Genomic DNA, 23,489 nt, shown 5'->3' with positions numbered 1-23,489 from the left:
GCTAGTCTGAACGTTGTGGTTTTTTGTCTTATATATACCAGACGATGGGTAGAGTCCAAAATAAACCTCATAGTTCTGACACAGAAGTGTACACGCCAGAAGAATTTCAGATGGTGAATGAAGCCATTTATGCAGTTCAGGGACGTTTATATTGAAAGTATATATGAAAGGAAAGATCCATAAATACGGTGTAAAATATTCGAACTTTATTAAGCAAAGAGTGGTTACAAATTTAAAATTGAAGTGTATTGTGACATGAGAGCTGAAAGCCAGAGTAGTGTAACAAGAAGAGGCGGTCATTGCTAGGCAACATAGCAGTAAACACCATTTTGCAGCACCGAATCAACATGCAACAACAGAAGAACTGTTGGAAGCAGTGTTTGCTGTGTTGTCTGTGCTCACACTACATAGCAAGTACCAATGGGAGAAGCTAGTTGGAAGTCTGAGTTAGTCGTTAATAGTCTTGAGTTGCATGTTAGCAGCCACTGCCTAGCAAAGACTGGTGAACAAACAGAAGACTGTGAAAGATAAAATGTAAATTTAAGTAATTGAGCACTACGCCACGAAGGTGTGTGAGAGAATGGATGTATAGATCCACTTTTCTTGACCTTGGCACTAGTTGGAGGTGAGTGGTCAGCTTCATGTCCTAGCCACTTTACCCCCGGGGAAAGAGCCCACAGTACCCATTGGATAGGAGGTTGAGTGGATCCCAGAGCCGGTCTGCATGACATAGGGAAGAGAAAATTCTGGACCCTATCTCCTACCCCTTGGTCATCCAGCCCAAAGTAGTCGCTATACTGACAACACTTTCCCAGTTCCTGTGGTTGTAGTAATCTAGAGTGTGTAAATCAATGAGACTCTCTCTTATGGTCACTTGTAATTACAAGTTATAAGCGTTCAGTAAATCCAGTTGCCATTCAAAACCTCATGTTTAATCACTAATACATAATGGTGTGTGGGCACACATCCCACAGAACCTGACCACAACAGTTCTGTGAACATCGTGGACACACTGTATAACCTCATAACAAATGAGGGTTATGCCATATGCATGGGGTGATGGCTCACAAGCCATGCACATATGGGCACTCTGTACAAGGGCTCTGTGTACTGTACTGTCAAACAGGAAGAAAGTACCAAAATCATTGTAGCACATGCTAAATGTTAGTCTGCTAGGTAGCAGCTCCCAGCAATGAATATTTCTTTGCTTCCATGCTGAGATTGTTGCCAGCTGGATACCATCTGACAACCAGCTTGCACTGGTCAGTCAGTAAGTTGCCACTGGCCCTCGCCAGCACAGTAATTCTTGGTTCTGAGTTCTGTTTGGATCCGTGACCAAGATTTTTGTTCTCTGCTAGACATGTATGTGTTTAGAAACGGGGTCTCTTCTTCAACAAGAAGAGAGGTCGTACTGCTACTGCTCACTCACTGGCCCAAATTCACACTCTTCAGTGGTTCTTGTCATGTGGCCTTGGCATGGATCATGCAGAAAACACCGCTTTAAATAGTTGCAGACACATGCTTAGCGTGCTGTTACCTAGCGGATCTGTACATCCACTCCCCGTACATCTTCATGGCATAATGCTTAATTAGTTAAGCACAGAGACAGCTTTACCATTTACCAATTGGCTGATACACATCTGCAAGTGATTTACGCATAGCGTAGTTGGTTGAGGGGCTATGCTACAAGCTGGAAGGTCGCAGGTTCGAGTCCCGATGAGGTCATTGGATTTGTTTCAGTTGACCTAATCCTTCCGGCCACACTATGGCCCTGGGGTTGACTCACCCTCTAACAGAAATGAGTACCAGGAATTAATTAAATAATTTTCATGGGGAGTAAAGCGTGGCTGGTGTGTAGGGCTGACAACCCTACCGCCATCTTTGAGCCGATTGTCTAGATAACGTGGGACCCTCAGTGTCTCACAACCATATGGCCCTTCATGTCCTGGTACAGGGATAGCTTTACTTTTACTTTATGACCTCACTAAGGCCTAATGTATGTGAGAGGATTTTTTCATTACTGTAGTCCAAGCAGCTCATGCATTAGGCAAGCTTTGACCTTATTTCAATGAGATCAGTGTATTTGTCTTATATCTGATTAGTGTTCAAAAAAATGACCATTGTAGTGCAGTGAGTGTTGTTTCATAAATGAAACATTCAGCAGAAATGCACCCAGGTTAAATTCTTCAATCTCCCAGTGCCTATATGACTTCACTTCATAGAGACCAAATTTTATTTTCGATTAAGACAGATTTCACCGATATATGAAATGTGATTAATAAAAGAAAACAGAAATAATGTACAAGAAATGATAGAATATGTATTTCAGTGCAAGTTGATGCACATATTGGCACACGTGTTGAACTGGCATTATGCTTGAGACTTTCAGTGTCCACGCTGAACACTCTTGTGAAGATCCATGTGGACCTTTCTGCAAGCAGTGAGAATCACTGAAACTGTCACCACTGCAGATACAAGAATTTGTACTTGGTGCCTGGTTCAGACAAGAATGTGAGAGTAATGCTTTCTTAGATGGCACCCACCTCAGTGAGGTGCCTTGCACATCGTCACTCATCTGGGAATAGCCAACTTTTTGACTTGCATTGGATATATTGACAGATATAAGAGGAGACATAACATTGTTTGCAGAACCTGTTATCAGGTGAGAGCAGGATTTTTGATCCAGAAACTGTAGAAGGCTTGAAAAATTACCGACTTGCAAATTGAAGGTTTTGACCTCTGTGATATAAATAATACACATTAGACAGGTCTCTTTTTCAGTGTGCAACCTAGCAGAACTGTCTCTCTTCTAGGATACTTTTGCCATGGTGGTACAAAATCTAAACAGCAGGTTAATGTGCTTCTTGTATGCAGAGAAAATTGTAGTGCTAAACTGACACTCTAGTGAATGGAAGATATCGAAGTCCACATTGCTTCAACATGTCAAGGGGCTACATACAAAATATGAAGCCAACACAAACTCTTTGATGACCACCAAAATATCTTAATATTGTCTCAGACAACTAGTTAGGAAAGTCATTGCTAAATATCGCAGAATATTGCTGCTTCCGCAGAACACTACATTTTTAGCAACATCACAGTTCTGTTTCTCCCAGCTAACTCTATGACCCATCTGCAGGCTTTATATTTGGGAAACATCCAAGCACTCAAGTGTCATTACAGAGGCAGTTGTTTTGGAAGGCTGTAGCCATGCTTGATGGGGACTGCTCCAAGATGCTACACAGATGAGGCTGAAATGTTGTCTGCAGTGCAATTAATAGAAACCTTGAGATTGATAACGCCCACTTTATGAAGTATGGTTTCTCAATTGATCATGTCAGCAGTAATGATGACAGGGCAGTGAGCCTCAGTGAAGATGAAGAGGATGGCTGGCTCAGTTTATAACATCTCGGAGTGCGGTTTGAGGACCACACAACATGTGACAGTGTTCTTGAGGTTTGTGGAATCCAGAGTGTTGAGCAGGTTAGATTGTTAGCATTTGACTAGGCCAGAAGAAGAACCAAAAGAAGAGAAGGAGGAAGTTGCAGAACATGAAACAGTATTCTTGGGTGCACTGAAAGGACTGGAAGCAGCCAGAGAGTATGTGTATCAATTTGATACCAAGAACAGTATTACTGTACTGTGCAGCAATATTGAAAATGAATTATACAGACTTCGAGCTGAAGGAGGAAAAGATTCTTATTGAATGGTTAAAGAATAGTGTAACTAGGTATGTACCATATTTGCCAGTCTGTCCAGGCAAATGCGGGGATAGTATCTTGAAATAGACTTCGGCCATTTTCCTCATCCTTTCCATATATTGGTTGTAATCACTGTTTCATTTTAATGATGCCACATAAAAACAGCAGTTGATAAAGCATCATAAAATAAACCAAGAACCATATTTGCATCTACGTATACATAATTAGGTGCTCAAACATGTATTTTTTAAATGATTTTCCAAAATTATGATATAAATGAAACCAAATATTCTTAACTTTATATCACTCTCATTTCCATGATTTTATACCTTCCTCAGTTTTACACTTATTGTAGAGGGTCCCTTAAGAAGTGTAAAACTGAGATTTTATTGTATAAGTAATTTGGATCCTTTAGTTTGAGAGAAATGCGCCCTTGTTATGAAATTAATTACATTGATGAGTAATTTGGGTCGAAGAAACATGTATGTTGGGCTGTGCTGCCTTGACAATAATTTAGCTGGTATTTTTCCATGTGCCTGAATCGTGGGGTGATTTCTATAGAAGACAGTTTCCTGTCTTGAGGACTGGGGCCTCTCTCCCCATTTTGATACTTCTTCATACTGACTTCATGGCTGTGAATAAAATTTTGGTGTACACTTCCCCAGAGTTTGCAAATGCCATGCTTTGTACAGCTATCTGGGAGAAGCTAGTTGATACCACACTCATGGAGGAATGGGGCACCCCATGTGAGAAGGAAACATGACCTTGAATGGGAATTGCCCTGAAAGCTATGAATGTTGCATTCAAATTGCAATTAAAATGCTCTGCATGTGACAGTTGGGGGTCGTAATGTGTAACAGTAACACGCTTCACTCCCAACCCAAAGAGAAATTGCTTGAACTCCTTACATACAAAACATTGGGTATTATCAGAGACTGTGATGCCCATCTCAGAAAAGGGAAAGAAGACCTCAGTGCCTTTATAGTGGCTAAAGTTATGACTTCCCTTCCCAGGATAAATCATACACAGTTACATCACAAACCAATATCACAGTATTCTCAGCCTTGAAAAGGTAAACTTCCGTACACAATCAGTATGGATGCTGCAAAACTTCACAGGCTAGAAATCCAAAATGGAAGTTCTGCCCAGGCTTAATTTTGCCACATGTTACACAGTTATTGTTGTTCACACCTCTCGAAATGAATAAGTCCCAAAATTTATTGATCATCTTAAATGTCCCCAAATGGCCACCAAGTGGAGACGAGTACTGGAAGAGTACTGCCATGGGCAGGGGCACCACTTCTTTTCCCTTGTGGGGAAACTTAGACTGGCAATGGAGGGCACTCTTAAGAGTGTTATCAAGGCTTTTGATGATACGGGACAATTCAACATCTGCCCTTTGATGTTCAGTGAAGGAGGAAGAAGGAAATATATGAGCAAGCCATTACAGGGAGCCAAGAACAGCTCAAGATGGAGTGCGTCACACATATGGGAAGAGTGTCAGCTATCATGTATATGATATGGTTGCAGGTATATGCTGTTACGTTGAACATCCACACTACCCAGTACCCATTTTTTCCAACTTGCATGGTTGGGTGAGCGGCCATGACAAGCCCTGATTTTTTTTTCAGGAGGAATTAGTCATGTTCCAAATAGGAGTGCAATTTATCAGTGCCAAACACTTCCTACATCAAGTGTGCCTGACGGCACAGGGCGCCTAGGATACAGGCTAATCATATCCACCAATTTCTTGTAAGAGAATAGCTTCAAGAGCAACAGCACTGGCATGTCTGCAGAATAGCAGGTCTTTCAAAGCCACCATTGTGAAGTTGGGAGTCGGGAGGTGTAGGAACAAGGATCACATGCACTATGAGGACATTCATACACAAATGAAATCACAGGTGTGCCACACAGCTGTGCAAGGTTCTGATACGTGGCAGAGAAATTTTATGTTGTAAGATTATTTATTTGTTGCGATTGATGTATATTCAGGTTGATGGATGACATTTACTTATTCAAAACATTGCGGAATTTTATAGTAACATGTCATCAACCTGCTGACTCACACAGATGGAAGATTTAAAAATTTTATTTTTGATGAGGACCCATTGTAAGAATTGAACTGAACTGCAGAGATTTCAGTTAAATATTTATAAATAGTTTATGAAATCATCATGTTGAGTGGCAAAAAGTGGAAGTATTTTATAGGTTTCACTAAGCTTAAGAAGGCAAGACCAGGAGAGTACAACATAAAAGATGGTAAAAACTTAGATATTGAAGAAATGTTTGTACGTATTGATGAATAATTGGGTTGAGAATAGCACATTTTCAGTACAGAAATAACAGACAACATAGAGAATTTTAATAAGCTGTGGTGGAGAATTTCCTTTGGGGCCAAGTTAATTTTAAATGCGATTTATTTTAGAATTGACACATGAAAGGAAGTTGTACTTTTACTACTGTATTTTGATTTCCTCAAGTATGTGCTTCATAGAAGTTGCATTTGAGATGATTTGTATAATTTTCAGTATTGTCTTTCAGGGTCGAAGGGGCTCCAATGCTGAATCTGACCATCATATGAAGAGATCTCAGTCAGTTTCTCAACAGCTTGGTGGGTAAGTTTACTTACTTAATTACTTACTCATGGAGCTGAGCCCTTCTGGAAGAGCCGCCAATTCTGCAGCTACTCAAGAATTTCCCAGCATTTATGGAACCAGAAGGTTCATTACCATGTTCACCAAGAGCCAGATCTATCCAATTCATACCATCCCATTCTTTCTCTCTAAGATCCATTCTAGTATTGTCCACCCACCTACACCTTATGAGAAGAAACTGGTTTTCAGTCACTCACAGTTCAGTTTGTTGCTCTTTTCCTCACATTTGGGAGGCACTAGTTTGAAATCCAGCCAATAGATGAGCAGTCCTGACCACAGTTTTCATATTGTTCTGCAGCATTCCCACACAGATGCCAGGATAGTACCACTTTCTTACACATCCTTCCAATATGTTATTCTCTATCATTCTATGCTCTTGTCATGTGCATGATGATACGCATGACAAAAATGACAGGTTCTAGTTCAGATGATTGGATTTATTGGCACTTTGGTTACAAGTTCTCTTGATCACACATAATACTGCACTATCGCTGATTTACACACTTTACGGTTCACCGTTGCATATGCACTAGGATTCTCTGTCTTCACTACTCGTCTCCTGGCAACTGATCTCAGCACTGAAACTAATAACAGTATACACACAAAGTCTTCTCTTCACAGCCACACTCTTCCAACTAACTCTTAACTATGAGGGCCGCACCATAGCTCAAGTGTTTAGTTGCTGGCTTCCCACCGTGGTGGCCCGGGTTCAGTCCCGGGTCTGGCCAAGTGGTATTTGTGGTGGACAAAGTAGCGCTGGGGCAGGTTTTCTCCAAGTACTTCAGTTTCCCCTGCCAATCTTCATTCCACCAATTGCTCCACAATAGGCCAGAAGTGGCCACAGTACAAGGGACTTAGTCCCGCCCCACTAGCAATAAAAACAAAACTCTTATCTACACTGCACTGCAGTCTGTGCTATTCAAATCTAAGCTACAACAGTTCTTCGTTATATAGGCTATACAAGGGCCACACAGAAAACTAGTCATGTGATTCCTAGCCAGTGACTTCATTGGTGTGCTGACTGTTGCCTAGCAATGGGCAGTAGCATTCATCCAATGAGACACATCTTCCATTGTTGCACGTTGATCATGTTTACCGAGCCGTTGCCTGGAGACACTTTGAGCAAACCCATTACACTACATTAGCCTGACAGTGTCTTTAAATAAGTAAGTAAGTTAATTTATATCATGGTAGGTTAACAGAAAACTTGTATCATTTAATTCCTTTGTTGTGATAGTAATAGATTTTGGGTGAATATCACTTTCTCTTCAATCCTGTATTATGCTATATTGGCTTTATATTGTAGTATAATAATCCATAGGTCAGTATGTAGTCCAACTCTAACATTAATAATTATATACCACTAAATATGGATTTTTCAATGTATGCAGATGACAGGAATTTAATTCACAATCAAAAGTCATTTCATATCCACTAATAATATTGAGACGGGCATAAAAATTATGAATTGATACACAAACAGTCTTTAATATCATAATCAAAGGCTGAATATACTGTTTTCAGTTTTTCTTCCTTTGATATTTCTACTTTTATGTGGGTTATCAAACAGACAAGCCTCTCCATCTATCTCTGTCATTCCAAAGCTCCTCAGTTTTCTCTTGTGCTTTCTTGGTGGTTAACTGTTGATTGTTTACACCCTTTGGATGTGTGCAGTGCTGCAAACATTTTGAAATTATGTGCTGCCTGTGGACACTTTCCTTTTTGGCCTGAACAAGGCACAGACAAGTCCAATTTCTCTATATTAGGCATTTTCAGTTGCAGGTGAGATCAAGGTGAGAATTTGGAAGAATTGGGATGAGAGAAGTTTCTCTGGTAAACCAATTTCTTACTGTTGTAATTTATAGAACTACCCATTTCCTCATAGAGCTGTAAATTTTGCTATCATATTTACCTGGTTGGAAGATGATTCTGAATGTAAGACAATTGTCTGCACAGAAAAAGTAATTGTATGAATTAATTTCATACACAAACATATGAAAGAAAATATAAAATATGTGACATTGATTGAGTTCCTACTGTGAAGTCACTAGCCCTATTCAGTTTCACCAGTCTCATCATATAAGGTGCTATCGGAAAGTTCCTGGACAAGCTCAAAAAAGTATTGCTATCTTAACTTGCTCAACTTTGGCTGCCATCTCCTTCAAATAGTCTCCTTTGGAACATATACAGTGATCACATCTTTTTTTCTTCCTTTTTCTTTCTTTCTTTCTTTTTTATTCCCCCCCCCCCACGCTTTAACAGCACCGTGGAAGTCATCTTCCATATTGCTGTCGAGTACCGCTTGCAATTCCCTTTGGATGTGAGACACTGTTTGAAAATGCTGTCCCTTCAGTTTCATTTTCAGATTTTGAAGCAAAGCTAAATCACAAGGGGCTATGTCTGGCAAATAGGGAGGATGGGGAATGAAAACCATGTTATTAGTCACAAACTGTGTTGTTCTCAGGGATGTGTGGGTGGGCATGTTGTCATGAAGAAGCGGTGCGGTGCATGTTCAAATTCTCTGTTACAGTCTCCTGGCAGACTTCATCACTGATAACAGTGGTGTCTGTGAGTTCATGGATTGTTCAACAACTGTCTTTGTGGATGAGTTCTTCACTATTTTTCAACATTTTCTGTCATTTTGCTGGTGCTTGGTCACCCTGAACATTTGTCATTTTCAGGTGACATTCAACCAGCCTTGAAACATGAATGCCTTTCAGAAACCACTGTCTGGCTTAAAGAATGCTTTCCAAAAGCCTCATGAAGTATTTCAAGTGTTTTGGTGGTGGATTTACTGAGCTTCACACAAAACTTGATGGTGACACATTGCTCTATTTTGCCATTCATTGCAGACAAAACAGAAAGTAGTCAAAAAAGCACTCATGTGAAAACAGTGCATGTTCACTGCACGATGTCACATGGTAGACTGATGCAATAGCGTTGTGGAATTGTGACCTTGGCCTCCCCTCTCATCTTCTTTCACGGAAGCAGTTACAACAATAACAGTCCAGGAACTTCCCAGTACCACCTTGTATTCCTTTCTGCTGTTGTCTGTCTCAGAATCAGTGTCTTTACAATTCCCTTTCCTATCACACTTTTGCTACTCACAGCCTCATGCTCATTGAAAGGATTCCCAACTTCTTCCTCATCCTCCCATCCATTTCATCAGATGTGTAGCAGTTTTTAAATCCTTTAACTATAACTTCTAAGGGGATCAGTTGCCATTGTCTTTATCCACTGGTGCAGTACTTTTTAACTGGGCTTCTTTATTCTGGTTGGTGTCAATACACAGTCTGTCCCAAGAACCATTCAGAATGCAGTTGTTTCAAATGATCCTTAATCCTTTCCATAGTGGCAAGTGATATGTGTATTGTCACATATATACCCATTGCTAGACAACGCCTGAGGCCGCGCCATAGCTCAAGCGGTTAGTCGCTGGCCTCCTACTGCGGCAACCAGGGTTTGATCCCGGGTCTGGTCAGGTGGGATTTGTGGTGGACAAAGTGGCACTAGGGCAGGTTTTCTCTGAGTACTTGGTTTCCCCTGCCAATCTTCATTCCACCAAATTCTCCATCATCATAATCACTCAGGGCAGTCTACAATAGGCCAGTCAGTGGACGCCGTGCTGAGTGGACCCAGTTGGACTCCACACCCCACTAAGCGAATTTCTTTTTAGACATCGCCTGCAGCATGCATGTGGCCAACAGTATTTTAAACAGTGTTTTCTTTGTCTGTGGATTGGCTGTCACTATGCAACAGCCGCGCTGTGACGCCACACAGCAGTATCCAACAGCCGCGCTGTGACGTCACACAGCAGTATGTGGCCATCATGTGACATGTTTCCTACACGATGTGCCATGATGATGTCATTGGCGCTTGGATGATGCAACAGTACTGTTGATCATGACATTTGTGTGCTTTCCAATTCAAAGCTACATGACAAGGGCCAGACCAGACAAGAACGGGTAGTGGAACTAGTAGTGGAATGGAGTTCAGAAGAATGCGAGAGGTTGGCATATGAGGATGTAAAGTGTGATTGGAAGATTTTATGTGTAATATGTGATAGTGAGTGACAGCTGTAAAGTGAGCAGTGAAGACTTATTGTGCGACTCCAAGACTTGATGTGTGTGATGGTGCAGTGATACTGGAAGTGTAATTGGAAGATCTTAGGTGTAATACTTGTATTGATTTGAGTGTTGGTTTCTGTGCTGAGATTTGTTGCTAGGAGACAACTAGTAGAGACTGAGAATGCTAGTGTGTGCATGCCACAGTGAATTATGAGGTATACGAGGGGGGACCCAAAAATAACCGGAAACGACCTGTTGCGCGCGCATGCTATGTAGTTATGAGTTGTGCTGCTAGGTGGTGTTAGCTGGGGGTCTCCTGCGACTGTTAGTGAGCTGGCGTCAGTCTGAGTTAAGTGGTTTGTCTGTGGTGCTCTGTTGTGTGCGTTCCTGTTTCGACCCTTTGGCGATTAGTGAGATGGCCGACCAGAAGGAACAAAGAGTGTGCGTGAAATTGATGAAGATCGTCGAAAGACCATTGACCAACTTTCTGAGGAAACGAACATCTTATGGAGCACGGTCCAGCGAATTTTAACCAAAGGTTTGCACATGAGACGGGTGTCTGCAAAATTTGTTCCTCGCTTGCTCGGAGATGACCAAAGAGAAAACTGCGTGAATATTTGCCGCGACTTGAAGAGTGAAGTGTAGTTTTCCCTAACAGAAAGCAAAATTTCACGCACACCCTTTGTTCCTTCTGGTCGGCCATCTCCCTAATCGCCAAAGGGTTGAAACAGGAACGCACACAACAGAGCACCACAGACAAGCCACTTAACTCAGACTGACGCCAGCTCACTAACAGTCGCGGGAGACCCCCAGCTAACACCACCTAGCAGCACAACTCATAACTACAAAGCATGCGCGTGCAACAGATCGTTTCCGGTTATTTTTGGGCCCCCCTTCGTATATAAATCAGTGATACTGCTGTAATTTAAATGTAATTAATAGAGAGTGTTCCCAAAGTGCTAATAAATCCAATCATCTGAACTAGGACCTGTCATTTCGTCACGCATACCACCTTACATGTGACAGTATGTGACATGTTCTGTATCCTGTGGCATGCATGACCTGAAATGATCTATGGAATTTAAAATAAAGTGAAAGTGAAACTGAAAGACATAACACAAAGCTTCATGTTTGTATAAGAATGGTTTTTGTTCTAATTTTAAATTTTATGCTCTTAAAATTGTATTGTATCTCCATTTGGAGCAAAAGCTTGTAAGTCCTGTATATGTCTGAATGTTCTGTGCTGTCAGGTCAAGGCTCTTGTGAACTTCATTGTAGTGAGGCATGTAGCAGCTTGTTTCTCTCAGCTGTGGAATGTACATAGAGTCAATGATTTTAGGCAGATAAAAAATGCGTACACCTGAGCCTAGTCCTACTGAGGCTGAAATTGCTGTTGCAAAGTTGAAAAGCATAAATTGCCAGGTAGTGACCAAATTCCAGCAGAGCTGATTCATGCAGGAGGCTAACCATTATGGTCTGAGGTCCATAAAGAGATTAATTCTGTTTGGTGTAAGGAAGAATTTCCTGTTCGGTGGAAGGAGTTTATTGTTGAGTGAATTTAAAAGCAGGCCCATAAAACTGACTGTAGTAATTATCGAGGAATGTCACTGTTATCAACTGCATACAAAATTTTATCCAATATCCTCCTCCCAAGGTTAAGTCCATATGTAGAATTATTGAGGATCAATAATGGGTTTTCAGTGTAACAGATCAACAACTGATCAGATTTTTTTTTTTTTATTCTTCAGATACTGGAGAAAAAATGGGAGTATTCATAGATTTCAAGAAAACCTTTTATTGAGTTAGGAGGGAAATATTGTACAGTAGAGTTTGGGGTACCCATGAAACTAGTTAGGCCAGTTAATATGTGTTGAAATGAACTGTAGAGTGAAGTACTTACAGTTAACATTGGTCTCATATGTTTCCATTCAGAATGGTCTAAAACAAGGAGATGCCTTATCACCATTGCTCTTCAACTCTGCTCTAGAATATGCCATTAGGAAGGTCCAGGAAAAGCAGGTGGGTCTGAAATTAATTGGGACACATCAGCTGTTGGTATGTGCTGATGATGTAAATCTATTTCAAGATAACATACAGGGCATTCATTCATCGAGGAAACCTGGCAGCAGCGTGGGTCAAATAGAACTTTTCTCATATATTGCTGCTGTAACTGCTGATAAAGGGATGAGTCATTAGTGCTGATAAGTGCGTGCACTCTCGCTAGCATAGAGCGGACGGAACGTTTCTCTGTGAATACCGTGCCCTTCCCTGCTAGCGAGAGTGCAGTTCTGTCACTGAGTCCCTCACATCAGTTTCTGTACATGCACACATTTATAAGAACACTGTAAAAAGATAATGCAAACTTACTGTGCTTTATACCAGGTGCTGAAAGTGACTGCCTTCTGCTTGCAAACATGCCTCGCATTGCATACTGTGCGACACTTTCTGAAGTTTTTCCACAACAATTGAACTAATTACGCATGTTGTTTCATTCTGCAGACCTTCACTGGTGCAAGGATTGTTCTTGTAGACTTTTCCCTTTAGGTTTCCCCAAAGATAAAAATCGCAAAAACTGAGGTCTGGAGACCTGGGAGGCCACATTCTCATTACCACTTCTTATGTAGCAAATAAACTTCATACATAGGAGAATCTGAGGTTGCTGAATGTTAAGCTAAGTGGGAGGTCCTATAGTATCCACAGTTATGCAGACACAAGCCACCACATGCTTGTGTTGTGTCTCGGTACAGCCTTCCCTGCCTCATCCTGTTTCAGATTCTTCTAACCCTTACATCACTATGCAGGACACATATCTACATCCCTCTGTGGCAGGTGCAAGAGCACCAACAGGTTGTAGAGTAACAGAAACCAGTTTTAAGATTTATATGATATGTGGTCTGCTGCTGAACCAGTGCATACATTGGTACAGTTGTGAGTCATGTTGATGATATAATTTGCTGAACAAACATGCTCTATAAGTGTGTGAACCTTTCGCTTGTCCAGTGGATCACTACTGTAGATGCGGCATAATGTTTCTGGTATCTCTTAAACCTTTCTGCATATTTTCACAGAGAAAATAACCAATCTACTTAATATGTATAAAAGTACAAGTAATTTATGTTTTCATTGACAACAGGAAACCAAGTAGTGATTTGCTAGGACTGAATCTGTTTCAAAGTCCAACAGCATCGAGTGCCTCAACCCCGACGGGAGCTCCAAGTGGAGGTCACCCATATGCTCCACTGCAGAGTCCCACACAGCCTTCCATGGGGAGTCCTGCTCCCTCTTCTTCATCTCGATATGCAGGTTTGTTGACTTGCGTTTCCAGCATATTTTGCTTCAGCTATGTATGCAACTTAATCAGAATCAACTTAAGAACTTTTTTTTTTGCTAGATCTAGGAGATTTGTTCTCGGAAGTGGGAGAGATCCAGCCAGCTTTACCTCCAAAACAGTCCAGACAAACTCCTACACCAACACAGGGCTCAATAGCAATTCCTAGGCCTCCATCCCGGAGAGGGGAGGTATGCAGACTTTGAATTTGCTAAATTCTTTGAATATATAACTGTTTTAACTAAAATAATTGTTTCATTTATTGTAGACAAAATATTATCCACAGTGAACCTTCTTCATGTTGTGTATAAATTTATGCTTTAAATAATTACATAATATTTTGCTTTGTGTCTGCTTCATTCACATTATTTATTTAAATACTAAGAATACCTCACTTGTTGATGCACTTCACTCCATTTTCAGGGCCCATCGCCACGAGGTCGAGTAAGTCCAGCTCCAGGTCCATCTCCCATCTCAAGGGCTGACAGTGTGGGCAGCCTTGAATTTCGAACTGCAGGCGTTCCTGTTGGTTCATCAAGAGGTCCATCACCTCTGACCATCGGAATGGCTGACACCATCCCTCTGGCTGTTGCTTTTCATGAAATTGTGCACTCCTATTTCAGGGGGACTGACGAAACTAAGTATGTGATGAGTGAAGCCCACACTTGTCAAAATCTCTCTTCCTTAATAAATACTCCATCAGCTTTTCCTTAGTAGAATAGTGGTGAAACAGAAATTTGTTGAAGAAGCTCAGTCTTTAATTTTGCTTTTGTGCATCCATAAACATTTTTCAAATATTTCCTTACTAATATAAGCATGATTTAAAAATAATTTTCCTACATGGATTGCTTTGTAGTTCATCCAGTTCTGTTGCCGTTTTTAATTTTGATATTACTGAGAAAATGCAGTTAGCATGAACAGAATAAACTGATTGTAATTTTTGCTCATTGAGAAGTAAATTGTGGCAGTAGTGGTGGTTGTAGCAGCGGCAGCAGTGGTATAGCTAGTGTGATTCCTTGTTAAAAATAAGTTCAAAATATTGTACAAATGCCCTCTTGACGTTTGGGTTTGTGAGGTATATGTCAGTGTCAACTGGAACAAGCTATCAAGTGATTATATCGCGGGTGCCTTGTAGTTAACAGTAGGTTTTCATAACAGCCTCCGTCCATTCAAGGCAGATGACAGTATGTGCTGCATGGCATTCCCTTAACATGTCTTAACATGGTATCACAGCTGCTTGAAGTCTTGCCATGAAATCTTCAGTAGTTCTGGGAGAGGCTGCTTCTTCAGGTATCTCCACAGGAGAGAATCTGTTCGAGTAGGATCACTTGATCAAGGAGGCCATGCATTTTTCCCTCAACATCCAACCACTGCCAGTTATATCCCTCACAGTCTGCTGGAGCTCCATCATGCTGAAGCCAAACCCTCTGCCTCACAGCTTCAGGTAACTTTGGTAGAACAGGTTCTAGAAAATCATGATGTCATTGAGAACTCAATCTGTGAGGTAGCATAAAGGGGCTCATGACAGTGTCCTCAGTGATTCCAGCCCAAACTCATACACTGCACTGTACTTGATACCCATGTTTGTGGGCTAGCATGAGGAGTGTCCTGTTCCCACAGGTGACTGTTGTCAACATTCAGCACACTGTCACATATGCTTGATATGTCGACAGAATGTTGTGTAAGAAAGCTTATTCGCAATGTGTTTACATTTACATTTACATTTATTATTCACTTCATGGTTCCAATCATCTCCCCATAGGGCTGGCTATAAAACATATCACATATTACAAATTCATGATTACACATCATTAGTGTAATAAGTAGTCCAATAAAATATATAATCAGGCCTCACACAGATAGCTCAAGTTGTCAGGACAACACACATGGGTTGTGGAGAAACCACAATCAAATTCACACGCTGGCAAGCCATATCATCCAAACAGTTACATTATAAAATATTAAAATTCATAACAAAAACAGACATCATACATACTACTACACTTACAACAAGCAAGTCTCAACAATGTATAATTCAGGCACACAGACCATTTATTAACTCTTAACTTTTGAGCCACTTACATGCTCAATAAATTCATCAGTTAAGTAAAATGCGCTACTTTGCAAATAATTTCGTGAAACAAAACTAAATTGCTTTCTGTCATTTTTTAAAACTGTGATATTTGATGGCAGAGTATTAAATAGCTTGATGCCCGAATAATACACCCCCCTCTGATAGGATGATAAATGTGTTGAAGGGGACTTGTTTCATTCTGGTCCATCACACTAACAATTACAAAGGCAAAACAACTCCGTCCAGTGTGACTATTGAAGTTTTACTACTTGAAAACTTAGCACCCTTACATGTTTCTGTCCCTATAGACCATCATCACAGGGATATCGATACTTTTTTTGGAAACTACTATCACAATGTGTGTTTCGAGTGTTAAAATACATATACATACAATGTTTGTAATGCACAACATATACAAAGTCCAACTTTTTCACAACTACAGCGGCTTTCTTGGTATATTAAAATTTTTATTAATTATTATTAATTTAAACATTGCATCTTCGGTTGATGATCCCTTTTGGAATCCATACTGCGCTGAAAGTAATATTTTATGTTTTACGATATGATCATTGAGTCTTCTAAAAGTTGTTGTTTCAAAAACTTTTGCAAACCCAGTTACTATAGATATTGGCCTGTAGCTACTTATAACAGCCTTTTTATTTTGTAGTGTGTACAGCAGTTGCTATACTATGACTGCGAGGTAGGTGAATAAAGAATGGCCGTTTCTAGGTAATTGATTAGTAAACATGCTCCCGCAGCATTGAATATGGTTGCAACAATAGAGTTACTGTTGGAAAGGGTGATATCTACTCCGTCCATGCAAAGGGGTTGTAAGGAAGACTATGGGGTGACCCAGTCAGTTAAAGAGTTTTGCAAGGGAGGCTGAGAAGGGATGGTGATTTAGTTCAGTTGACAGTTCAGTTGTAGGATATTTGCTGGACAGTAACAATGTGAGCACAGAAGCTGAAGAATCTCCATTGTTGAGATCTGTTACCAAGCAATTGCTAGTGAATATACTGTAGACTGGAAAGGACTTCGTTTGTGGTGATTTGTAAAGTATGGAAATCACTGATAGTGTTATTGTTATTTTTAGCTACAACCCTAAGTGGTCAATAAATCCATTCACCAATCCATACCCCATCTATAGTTACATATAGCCATTTGAAAATTTGCATCCATAGAGAATGATCATCTGGAAACAGATATATGTGCTGCAAATATTGGTATAGATGTAGTTTATCATAATGAAATACATCAAGGACCCTCAGTTGGATATTACCAATTCTCATGCGATATCATGTGAGCGTCTTCATGGCTCTTGTTCTGCAACTGTAATCCTGGCATCTTCATTAGTTGATGTCTGCACAGTCTCATGACATGCATTCATGTGTGCCATAGGTATTCCACTTCCTGTCTCACAGAAACACGTGCTTCAATTGTTGAAACACAATAGCTTCTGGATAATGTGTATACCTGTGCAGCAGTTCCAGCCTGACTGTTACAGGTATCGAGGGTTAGTATTCCATGAACATTCAGTCATAACTGACCCCTGCCATACATTGTGTGTCTTGAGTACATCTGAGAACACTCTGTGTAGCATCATGATAACACTGTTACTGCATTTGATGGTGACATGAGTCTCAAGACATTGCTGTATAACATTTTAGCCTGTTTTGGCAGAACCGCACTGTTGAGTTTTTGTGTGCAAATTTCTTTTCACCTGTAGATATGCTGTTGTCCACATAAAAATTGGAAATTTTCTTCCACTTTTTTTGTGCGTGTGTATACTGTAAGTCTGAACATTGAGTTCCCTTTTCTTTAAAATTGTTATTGTAGATATGTGTGTGAGTGAGTGTGTCAAAACTTGTCACAATTTTTTTATTATTTGCCAGCAGTTTGAAAATTTCAGTAGTCGAATATCAGTAGAAGATTTCAGCTGCTGCAAGATCAATATGGTAAAAACATTGTGTTTCAGAAATTATATTTGAAAGATTAATGTTATTTCCTTTTATTGTAACACTAGCAGAATCCATTTTAACAGCCATATTGGTGACATTTAATTTGTCATACCAACTGTACAAATGATGTTGGAGTTATGTTGGACTCTAAACTGTACTTTCATCAGTGAGTTAATTATGTACTCCTATATCTTCTCAAACACTAAGGCATCTAAGGCTTATTCATTTCATAACATCTTTTCTTCTTAGATAAGCCTGAAGGTTTTGTGTAGTGTTGCTTTAATTTGGTCCAGATTTGTGTATACCTTGCTGATCTGGAATAATCTTCAAAAAGTTTCCACACTTTTATATTTTCAAAGAAAAAAGAAAAAGATGGTGGGGTGGAGTGGTTGGGAGTATTGTGGGTTGTCATGTGACTAGTGGGCAAGGTGAGCCTGTTGACCTTGCAGTTTTTTTTTTTTTGCTAGTGGGGTGGGACTAAGTCCCTTGTACTGCAGCCACTTCTGGCCTATTGTACCAGCCCCAGATGATAGGTGAGGGTGATTGTGGAGCAATTGGTGGAATGAAGATTGGCAGGGGAAACTGAAGTACTTGGAGAAAACCTGCCCCAGCGCTACACTGTCCACCACAAATACCACTTCACCAGACCTAGGATCAAACCTGGGCTGCTGCGGTGGGAAGCCAGCGACTAACCGCTTGAGCTATGTCGCAGCCCTGACCATGCAGTTAGTGTGAGAGTTGCTACGAAGCAGTGAACATGGCTGCGAAACTTGAGAACTGCATCAAGGAGGAGTAATGTTCTGTGATGTGATTCTGTGGGAAGAAGGTGCACCAAGTGGAAAAACTCATCAGTGAATTTATGCTCAGTATAGGGACAATGCTCTGTCTCATTGAGTTGTGTATGGGTGGATTGAAATGTTTAAAAATGGCCATACAAGTGTGGCTGATGCAGAGCCAACCACAGCCACAACTGCACAGAATGAAGGAAGAGCTAGGGAACTGATTCTTCAAAACAGAAGAGTGACAGTCAACAAAATTTCAGAGCAACTAAACATCGACATTGGGGTCTGCTTATTTTGTGGTGCATTATACCTTCAGTTCCATAAAGTGTGTGCCAGGTGAGTACCTTAGGAACTGACAGATGAGAACAAGTGCATTCACTCAGGCAGTTCTCCCTGCCACTTGGCTTATTATCGTGAAGGTGACAAATTTCTACAATGGATCATCACAAGTAATGAAATCTGGGTTCACAACTATCAGCCAGAAACGAAGTGGAAGAGCATACAATGGAAACATTTGCCATGTGTTGTAAAGATATTTCAGACCCATCCATCGGCAAGTAAAGTTGATGTTGACTGTCTTCTGGTATTCCTAAGACATTTCTCTTGAGACCTACCTGAAATGTGGAACAACTGTTGCAAGTGCAGCCTATTGTGACATGGTTCAGAGGACATCTTATTGTTGCACGACAATGTCCGTCCTCACACTGTGGCCTGCAAGTTGGAAACCCTCAGGAAATTGAAATGGAAAGTCATGGAATATCAAGCTCAGTCCAGATTTGGCACCACTTGATCTTCACATCTTTGGACTGCTTAAAGAAGCTTTAGCAGGGAGAAGATTTCGTTTTCTTTAGGACATAAAGAATGTGGTGCATCAGTGGCTATGTGACCAACCAAAGACTTTCTATTTAAAGGTAAAAAGAGAGGTAAAACTATCCGTGTCACAGTCCGTGAAGGCCCATAGAGTTGTGAGACGTCAAGGCTCCCACATTTTCTAGACAGTCAGCTTAACAGATGGTGATGAGGTTGTCAGCCTTATGTGCCAGCCACCCTCTACCGACCCCCCACCCCCCAGGAAGATTCCTGGTACTTATTTCTGTTAGAGGCTGAATTGACTGGAAGGATTAGGTAAGTTGAAAATAAATCCACTTCTCAGGGACTCAAACCCATGACCTTGCAGCAAGTAGCATAGTGCCTAAACCAACTACACTACTGCATACCCCCAGACTTCCTATTATGATGGCATTAAGAAGTTGGTAGGATGCTAGGAAAATTTTTTTGAAAAGCAGGGTGATTAAATAGAAAAATGATATATTCTGTTTTTGTAATCGTCTCTAAAATAGAGGCATAAAATTAAAAGCATGGAAACTTTTTAAGATTTCTCATACATAGTGTGTCCATGTTCTGTTAGGACTGTGTTCATTAAAAATACAAGACTTGAATTTTCAAAATTTCACACTTTTTATTCAAAATAGTCTCCTTCTGAAACAATACATGGCTGGAATTGATTGAAAAGTTTTCATAAACAGTCACTGTACTCCTCTTATGGAATTGCATTTAAAACTGTGGTACGTTCCCTTTGGATGTCCTGGATGGTGTCGTGATGATCTTTCATCGCCAACTTAACTTTTGGGAACAACCAGAAATCTGCTGGAGCCAAATCTGGCAAATATGGAGAATGATGAAGGACTGTGATCCCTTTTCTGGCCAAAAAATATGCACGAACTTCGATTTGTTGGGTGGGGCATTGTCGTGGAGGAGCGACCAGGAACCTTGCTCTCGATATACAGGTCAAATTTGAAGAATTCTGGCCCACAAACGATTGAGGACTCTGAGATAATAATCAGAATTCACTGTTTGACCTTCGGGAAGAAATTCCTTGTGAATGATTCCTTTGGAATCGAGGAAAACTGTTAGCAGTGTCTTTACTTGACTTTTGCATGCACACTTTCTTTGGGCTCAACCACGCTGCACTCTGCCGCTTTGTGAGAGGCTCATATTGAAAACACCAGGTCTCATCACCAGTAACAGTTGATCCTGTAAATTTTGTATCACTTTTGGCTGACTGTAACATGTCTTTGCAGTGTTCCACTCAGGCATATTTTTCATCGCTTGACAGCACATGCGGTACAAACTGCGCACAGAGCTTCTGTTTGCCCAAATCCTTGGTCAAAATTTGATGCACAGTATTTTTCGGTATTCCCAAAAGCTCCTCGATGAGTCTTGCAGAAATGCATCTGTCTGATGCAATGATTTCGGTCACTTTTTACACATTTTCTTCAGCGTGACTTGTTCTCGGCTTTGATGCACATGGAGCATCTTCAGTGTCCTCCCTGCCATCACGAAATACAGCATACCATCAAAAAATGTTTGAGCGACTCAAACAATCACTACCATCCACACTTTTCATAATTCCGTATGCTTCTCCAGCTGTTTTGCCTAACTTCAAAATTTGATGTTGGCTCTCTGTTCAACCGCCATTTTCCGACGAACGTCAGAGCAGTACTGTTACATTTGAGGTCAGAACACATGATGCAGCAATGCTTGCACTTTGAAATTATAGACAGACACAGCTGAAACTTCAAGAATCCTAATGGATCCTGGACACACCGTGTACATACAACAGAAATTTGCGAATTTATGTTCCAGTCAGTCTAATCAGTTTGATTGTTCTAGCAACTAGAATATTAAAAATATGTAACACTTTATTCCACTTACTGATATCTTCTATAAGTTTGACGATGGTATATTGCTACAAGTATTATGTTTTTGGACATTATCCATCATCTTGTCTATTTTTTAAAAAAGAACATGCTGTTTCTTTTTCAAAACAACATTTCAGAGACTGGATTCTGTCCCCGTCCTCAAGTGAAACCTACTCAGTTGGGTCCAATAGATAAAGGTACCCCCTATCTCCGGAGATGGGGACTAGCTCTATCTATTGGGCAGGACTTTTTTTTTTAAATAGACAAGATGATGGATAATGTCCAAAAACATAATACTTGTAATGATATCTTTTTAATTTCTTTGTTTTTAATGTCTTTAAGAGGAAAATAAGGCGTCATCTTATCATGGATTCTGTTAGCCCTCTTGTACCACTAAATTAATTAGGGATTTTTCCAGTTTTACTGTAACCAGTGGTGTAAGGTTCAGTCCTTTAGCCCAATGTGCCGATGCTGCTGATAGTGTATGGTCAGTTTCTGTTATGTTTCAGTAGGAAACAATTTCTCTGGAGGATACCTGTTGTGTGTTTCTTTTGTATTCTTCTGTATTTATTATGTATTTGTGTTTGTGATAGGCTAACATTTATGGCAAGCACTCTAATAAGTGAATTGAATGTAATTATTATTGTTGTCATTCACGTTTACTCTCGTTCCAGGTGCCAGGTTAAATTGTCGGGTGATATGATGTTGTCTTTTCCTGCGGGCATCGTTGCAGTTCTTGCCAATAATCCGAGCCCTGCACAGCTGTCATTCCGTATTCGCAATACACAACGTCTTGATAATATAGTACCCAACAAACAACTGGTTACAGTGTGAGTTATTTAGTTAGTTGCCATCAGATTTAGATAACATGTGAAATACAGAGGTATGGTGAAATGTCACATTTAGTATCATTTCTTGTGCCAGTTTAATTAACTGGTAAAAACAGTAGAATATCGAAACATCCAAGTAAGAGTTAATGCTATAATTATAAAAGACAAGTCCGTCCAATGTGACTATTTCAATTTTCTCATTTGATGATTCACTAGCCTTACATGTTTCGATCCATTTGGATCATCTTCAGAGGCACCAAACACTTTTTTGAAACCACAATCACAACAGTTATCAATCAAATACACATGTAATGTCCAAGTACACAATGTTCCATCTATCAGTCACAGCAGCCTTTCTGGTTAAAGAAATATTTAAAGTTTTTTTTTAAGTTTTAAAAACTTTGTTAAAAATTAAAATTCATAAACCATACGGTTCGTGTGACAGACCAAAATGAAACAAATAAAAAAAAAAGAGTTAATGCCTTGTTGTTACTTATGAATGCATACAGAAATGTGAGATTTGAAGTTCTTTTGTAAGGAAGAATGCCAGCAAGTATCAGGATTATGATAGTTTTGTGGTAGATGTGTTCCGAAGATAGAGAGTGCAGGTTTCCATTGTAGGGTATCTGTCTATCAAACTGTTACTGGCATCACACGTTAGAAGACCACAAGTTACATACATAAATGCTGTGGACAAAATGTACATTTACATTTATATCTATGTTTCAAATTTCACATTACTTATCACTATGAATTACAGTTATCAGTGTGATTACATATTGTATAATTGAGGTTCTCATGTTGGTATCACTTGTTATGGTCTTTGGGATGTGAGACTGTATAGTTTGGTAGGTCGGTACCAATGTTTCAGAAGAACCTTCTTCAGTTCCTGAAGGTGGAGGGAACAGGCCCCTCCAAGACTTTGGTACACATCTTCCTAACTATGAGGGAAAGTCAGAAATTATCTGCACTTTTGCCATAACATCTTTAGGTTTGTCACATTGCCTTCTGCGCATGCGTGCTTAGAGTTGGTAGAACTGTGGTCATGTGATCGAAGTTTGACCTTGATTGCATCATTTTCCTTAATGCTGTGACAGTGTAAACATGGCTGCTCCGCAAGCAGTGTGCACCAAGGAGGTACAAAGAACAGTGATCCGATTTCTCTGGTTAGAAGGTGTATCAGGGGCTGAAATTCGTCAGAGGCTTTCAGCACAATATGGGGACAGTGCTCTATAGCATAGAAGTGAGTATGAGTGGATCGAAAAGTTTGAAAAGTGGCCAGACAAGAAATTCAAGACCCAGTCTTACACGGGAAAGGTGATGCTAACCGTTTTTTGGGACTCAAAAGGGCCTATACTGGAAGACTACCTGGAAAAAGTATGTACAATCAACA

General features: G+C 40.2%; 1 protein-coding gene across 7 annotated transcripts in view; it reads left to right on the top strand.

Moving 5' to 3' along the window:
* The window catches only part of LOC111864467 (F-BAR domain only protein 2), a 137,656-nt gene that overhangs the window by 95,089 nt on the left and 19,078 nt on the right, over positions 1 to 23,489 (top strand). For 6 of the 7 annotated variants that reach the window (XM_023851727.2, XM_033751440.1, XM_023851726.2 and 3 more), the window contains 5 exons: positions 6,243 to 6,316; positions 13,556 to 13,725; positions 13,814 to 13,941; positions 14,174 to 14,391; positions 21,941 to 22,096. In XM_023851727.2, the coding sequence (XP_023707495.1) occupies positions 6,243 to 6,316; positions 13,556 to 13,725; positions 13,814 to 13,941; positions 14,174 to 14,391; positions 21,941 to 22,096 (746 nt within the window). The remainder of the gene's footprint in view (positions 1 to 6,242; positions 6,317 to 13,555; positions 13,726 to 13,813; positions 13,942 to 14,173; positions 14,392 to 21,940; positions 22,097 to 23,489) is intronic. The other variant, XM_033751439.1, reaches the window with a different exon arrangement.

The sequence above is a fragment of the Cryptotermes secundus genome, unplaced genomic scaffold (assembly GCF_002891405.2).
Source record: "Cryptotermes secundus unplaced genomic scaffold, Csec_1.0 scaffold706, whole genome shotgun sequence".
Classification (NCBI taxonomy): Eukaryota; Metazoa; Arthropoda; class Insecta; order Blattodea; family Kalotermitidae; genus Cryptotermes; species Cryptotermes secundus.
Note: the sequence above shows the minus strand (reverse complement) of the source record. Positions and strands in the feature narration are given on the sequence as shown.